Raw genomic sequence first — 5,963 nt, 5'->3', positions numbered from 1 at the left:
ATATTTATCTTATGTTATTATAGAGCTAGTTAATATTTCATTGTTATTATGGTTTTCTCATTATTTTTTATTTGTAGATTTGTTTGAACAACTTTAAAATGGCTGACATCGATACTCTGAAAGATGTTCACGAAATTATCAAGACATCTTTTGATTCCATTAGAAAGTTTGTGGCAGGATTCCGTGAGGATGATAACATAAATCTGTTGATTGCACAGAAGCAAAAGTTGGTTGAGCGATCACATGAGTGGGAAACATATTACATTGAGCTAAATAGGTTGATGCCAAGGAAGTACACTAAGGTATTTTTAGAATATTCAGAAATATATTAACTTTGATGGCTGAGATTCAGACTTTGATTGATGGTAGGGATATTCCTAAGAATTCGATTAGGGTCTCTAATAGTTCAGTAGATGTTAAGTTGCCTGACATAGTGTTGCCTACATTTAGTGGTGAATTTAGTGAATGGACAGCGTTTATTGACCTGTACAACTCATTGATTCACACAAATGCTAAATTGTCTGACGTGCAGAAGTTGCATTATTTAAAAGGTACTCTCACAGGTTCAGCTTCAAACATTATTTCTTCTTTAAAATTAACTAATGAAAATTACACAGTAGCCTATAATCTCATTTTAAAAACATATGATAATATGTTTTTTAATCATTAATGCTCACTTAAACTCAATAGATAAAATTTCCCCTATTAGTAAAGGTTCTTTTAAAAATTTGAGAGCATTAATGCAAGACAGCAAGTTCAGGCTTTGACTGCATTATTTGAACCAGTCAAGTATTGGGATGTCGTTCTTTTGTTCATGTTGTCGAAAAAGTTGGATAACAACACTAGAGTTGCATGGAATTTATCTCAAACGTCAGCAGAACTACCAAGTTTGAATAGTTTTTTTAATTTTATTGAAATGAGGGGTAGTAGCTTTAGAGAATTCTAGTTCTGTTTGTAAAGAGCCCTCAGCTAAGACAGTCAACATAATTGTGAAGAAGGCTTCTCAACCTTGCATCTGTTGCAAGGGAGAGCATGCCATTTTCCAATGTGCTGATTTCAAAGCTTTGGATGTCAAGAAGCGAAAGGAACTAGTCTCTAAGCATTCATTTTGTATTCGCTGTATAGCTTCGCGACATGGCATTTCGAAGTGCAAATATAAGTATCCTTGCTCTATATGCCAGAAATCACATAATTCTTTGTTGCACGAGGAAAAGGTTTCCCCTATCAACAATAGTAATATTCTTATGACGCATTCGAATCCTCAAACTCTGCTTTCTGCTGTTTCCTTAATTATTTTTGATGCAAATGGCAAAAGACATTCCGTGCGTGCACTTTTAGATAATGGCTCACAAATAAATTTAATTACTAAATCGCTGGCTTCGCGTCTCCAGCTTTCAATTAATTCTTCACTTCATAATTTAAATGTTTTACAAAGGCAGAGTATGACTTGTAATAAGTCTGTGAAGATTAAAATTAAATCTAAACTAACTTCTTTTGAACACAAATTGTATTGTGTTATTATTGATAATATTACTCAGCATCTTCCTTCTTCATCTATTGATTATTCTCACTGGAGAATCCCGGATCATGTCCAATTAGCTGATCCAGATTTTAATACTCCAGGTCCAATAGACTTGTTGATGGGCGCCGAGCTATATTTTGACATCCTGCAACAGTGTTGTATCCGCTTAGGGAAGAACTTAACAATTTTGAGGAACAGTCGCTTCGGTTGGTTGTTGTCTGGTGTTTATTCAGGTTTATCTCTAACGAAGATCTCCATGAGGAGTTAGCTAAGTTTTGGCAGATAAAGGAGATCTCTTTGAGCAATTCTCTTACCGGTTCAGATAAGGCTTGTGAGGAACACTGTTTCAAATGTACATCGTTTAGGAAATGGCCAATTTGAAGTTGCTTTACCATTTATTGATGGTAAGAAGTATCAGTTGAGAAATTCTTACACACAGGCAAGAACTCATTTTTTGAATTTGGAACGTAGGCTGGTAAAAAATAAGGACTTAAATTTAGCTTACTCCAATTTTATTAATGAGTATGTAAAGTTAGGTCATGCCGAACTTACATCTCTTACAGGAGAAGATTTTGATGTAGTATTCTTTACATCATCACTCGGTTTTCAAGGATGGCAATTTTAATAAAATTCGTGTCGTTTTTGATGCTTCTTGCAAAACTTACACAGGTTTGTCGCTTAATAATGTCATGCATACAGGTCCAAAACTACAACAAGATTTGTTTTCGATTTTGATTCGCTTCAGGTGTCACTTGTATGTTTTTGTCGCTGACATTGTTAAGATGTATAGGCAAATTAAGGTTAGGGATGCAGATGCTAATTCACAATTAATTATTTGGAGAGATTCTCCTCAGAAAAGGCTCGACATTTGTAAGTTGAACACAGTTATACGAGGTCTGTTCAAAAAGTACCCGGAATTTTCGTTTTTTCAAAAAAATATTTATTTATTCGTCTACATTAATGTGGTCCCCTTCAAAGTAGTCCCCCCCAGATATAATACACTTATGCCAGCGTTTTTTCCAATTTTCGAAGCACCCTTGATATTCACTTTTTGATATGTCCTTGAGCACTCTCAGCGATTCGGCCTTTATTTCTTCAATCGAGGAAAACCGCCGTCCTTTCATGGGTCTCTTCAACTTTGGGAATAGGAAAAAGTCACACGGAGCCATATCTGGTGAACATGGAGGTTGGGGCATGACTACGGTATTGTTTTTGGCCAAAAAATTACGAACAAGCAACGACGAGTGAGCAGGTGCGTTATCGTGGTGCAACAGCCATGAATTGTTTTTCCATAAATCGGAGCGTTTTTTTCGGATTGCTTCACGCAAACGTCGCATCAACCGTACGACCTTGTGGTAAGAACTCTTGATGCACTATGCCGTTATAATCAAAGAAAACAGTAAGCAAAACCTTGACATTCGATCGAACTTGACGTGCTTTTTTCGGTCTTGGCTCACCTGGGCTCTTCCATTGGGACGATTGGGCTTTGGTTTCGACATCATAACCGTACACCCATGTTTCATCACCAGTTATGACCCTTTCAAGCAAACTTGGATCGTTGTTGACGTCATTTAACAGCTCTTGAGCGATGTTCATGCGATTGCTTTTTTGGTCAAAATTTAGCAGTTTTGGAATGAATTTTGCTGCCACTCGTTTCATGCCCAAAACATTTGAAAAAATGTTATGACATGAGCCAATTGATATGCCAACTTCATCAGCAACTTCTCTAATTGTGATTCGGCGATCATTCATAACCATTTTTTCCACTTCTTTCACATTTTCATCGTTTGTTGACGTGCTGGGTCGACCGGAGCGTTCGTCATCTTCAACGTCTTCGCGGCCATCTTGGAAACGCTTATACCACTCGTAAACACTTGTTTTTTTCATAGCAGACTCACCATAGGCTTTTTGTAACATTTCACACACATTGTTACACTTTATTTCATTTTTTACGCAAAATTTAATACAAATTCTTTGACTTTTCAATTCTTCCATTGTAAAAATCGCCGAGCTCAGAAAAACACGTCGAACCTTAGCGACTACCACAGACAAAGTAAACAGTGAATATAGCTGAAAATTTCATCATACTTTAGGGGCATGTATACCAACACAATAAAAAAAAAATTTTGACAATCAGACACTCCAGACCCGCGAAATTTAAAAATTCCGGGTACTTTTTGAACACACCTCGTATATGGCACTTCTTGTGCACCGTACTTGGCCATGCGTTGTCTAAAGATGTTGTCAGAAGAAAATTCTGTCAAGTATCCACTAGCTTCGCAGACTTTAGATAGGGACTGTTATGTCGATGACATAATTACAGATGCATCGTCAGAGCAGGAACTAGGGCAGCTGAAATCGGAGGTCTGTAGTCTGTTGAAGCTAAGTTGTTTTCAGTTACACAAGTAGTCCAGTAATAGTCTTTCGTTGTTAGGTAATGTTCCTAAGGAACAACAAAATTTGTCAGCCACAGACTTTTCTGAACAAAATAATACTGTAAAAACATTAGGTTTATCAAGGAATCAAGTTGATGATATTTTCAAAATCTCTTATTCCAATATTTTTATCACTTCTGCAGACACTAAAAGATCTGTGCTTTCTACCATAACAGCGAAATTGATAATGCAGGAATTATGGAAATGCAATTTAGATTGGGAAGACGCCCTGCCAGATGAATTACAGGATAGCTGGAACGATTTCAGACATCATCTTTCGTGTTTGGAAGATTTGTGTGTTCCGCGTTGTCTTTTCAAGCAGATTCCTGTATGCATAGAGTGTCACGATTTTGCGGACGCTTCATTACTAGCTTATGGAACTTGTATTTATTTACGGGCGACAAATGAAGATGGTAGTACTTCCTGCCATCTAATATGTTCTAAATCTAAGGTTGCTCCGTTAAAACAAGTGACACTTCTTCGGTTAGAATTGTTAGCAGCGTTGTTATTGGCAAAATTATATAGGCATGTTATGGCTAATGGTGTTGTGAAGATTAACGAATCATTTCTGTGGAGTGATTCTAGTATTGTTATTGCGTGGCTGCGTACAGAACCCTCACAGTTGAAAATGTTTGTTTCCAATAGAGTGTCGCAAATTTTAGAATTAACTCCAGCAGTTATGTGGAAGCATGTATCTAGCAAGGATAACTCTGCAGACATTGTGTCAAGAGGTGTTAGAATTGCTAATGATTTGTGGAGCTGTGATCTGTGGTTGCACGGGCCATCTTGGCTTTGTAGCACCAGAGAAAATTGGCCAAATAGGTTTTGTGATCCACCAATAGATAATCTGCCGGAAAGACGGGTACTTTGTGCTGTTTCGAATACTGAGGATGATGATGATATCGGTATTGCTCTAAAGTCTTTGGCAGATAGGATATCCAAGTTTAGCAAGCTTGTTAGGATTGTCGCATATTGTCTCAGAAGGAGGAAAAAGCGCAGAACTCTTTGTGATCCGTTGTCAGCATTTGAGATTCAGTTTGCAACACGTAGGATATTTTATTTGGTCCAGTTAGAAACATTCTCTATAACTAGTGATGAAGATTTAGAGACAGATAAGGTCTCAAATCTGAAGTTGAAATCGTTAAACCCATTTAGGGATGCTGATGGCGTGTTGCGTGTAGGTGGATTGAGAGATTGGAACATGCAAACATCTCTTTTGACCAGAAACACCCCATTATTTTACACAAAAAACACGTAATTGTTCGTATGTTTTTAAAGTCAGAGCATGAGCGACTGTTGCATGCAGGGACTCAAACCGTTCTGGGAAATGTAAGGTTGAATCAGATTATCCCAATGCCGGGAAAAGTGAGATACCACAATTTAAGAGAGGTGGTTGTTAGTCTGACCAATGGAGCAACAATCCGAAACATCAGACGCAACTTTTATGCGTCAAACCCAATTCCAGGCTGTAGATGGAGAAACGTTCCTTACTATCCAGTCCTGATGAACCCGGATGATATAATGCCGGTAGATCATAATTTAGATGATGATGTTTCAAAATTTAATCGAATGCATGCTTGGTTGCTATTGAAATGACTAAAGTTCGTTTGCATAGATAGAATAGATTACCAACAGAAAGGAAATCGGGCAATGCTGATTAGTAATGCCGAAGAGAATTTGCGTTTTCCAGATTATACGCAAAACACCCTGGAAGAGTATTATCAAAATCTAAAACTCCGGTAATGTGACCGAGTACTGGTCGAGTTAAACCGCGTCAAAATTAGAAGAATTAGAAGGGCAGCTTACACTAACAGGCGAATTATTGGCCAATTAATGGTCGTAACGCCTTAAAGCAAATTATTCATAATTGTTGTAAGTGTGCTCGTTTTAAGGCTGCTGCTAGTCAACTGATGGGTAGTCTCCCAACAGATTGGATCACTCAACATCGCCCATTTAAGGTAGTTGGGGTAGATTTTGCTGATCCAGTATTGTTGAGATCAAGTCGT

General features: G+C 37.6%; 1 protein-coding gene across 1 annotated transcript; it reads left to right on the top strand.

Moving 5' to 3' along the window:
• The first annotated feature begins 3,760 nt into the window (after positions 1–3,760).
• LOC113390771 lies at positions 3,761–5,215 on the top strand. The gene is made up of 2 exons (XM_026626892.1): positions 3,761–3,886; positions 3,932–5,215. Exons 1-2 carry the CDS (start codon positions 3,761–3,763, stop codon positions 5,213–5,215), a joined length of 1,410 nt encoding a protein of 469 aa, XP_026482677.1.
• The last annotated feature ends 748 nt before the right edge of the window (positions 5,216–5,963 follow it).

Source organism: Ctenocephalides felis, unplaced genomic scaffold (genome assembly GCF_003426905.1).
Source record: "Ctenocephalides felis isolate EL2017-DRISC unplaced genomic scaffold, ASM342690v1 CF-g0.4_SCAFFOLD_03622, whole genome shotgun sequence".
NCBI lineage: Eukaryota > Metazoa > Arthropoda > Insecta > Siphonaptera > Pulicidae > Ctenocephalides > Ctenocephalides felis.
The sequence above is the reverse complement of the archived record's forward strand: the minus strand, read 5'-3'. Positions and strand labels throughout refer to the sequence as shown.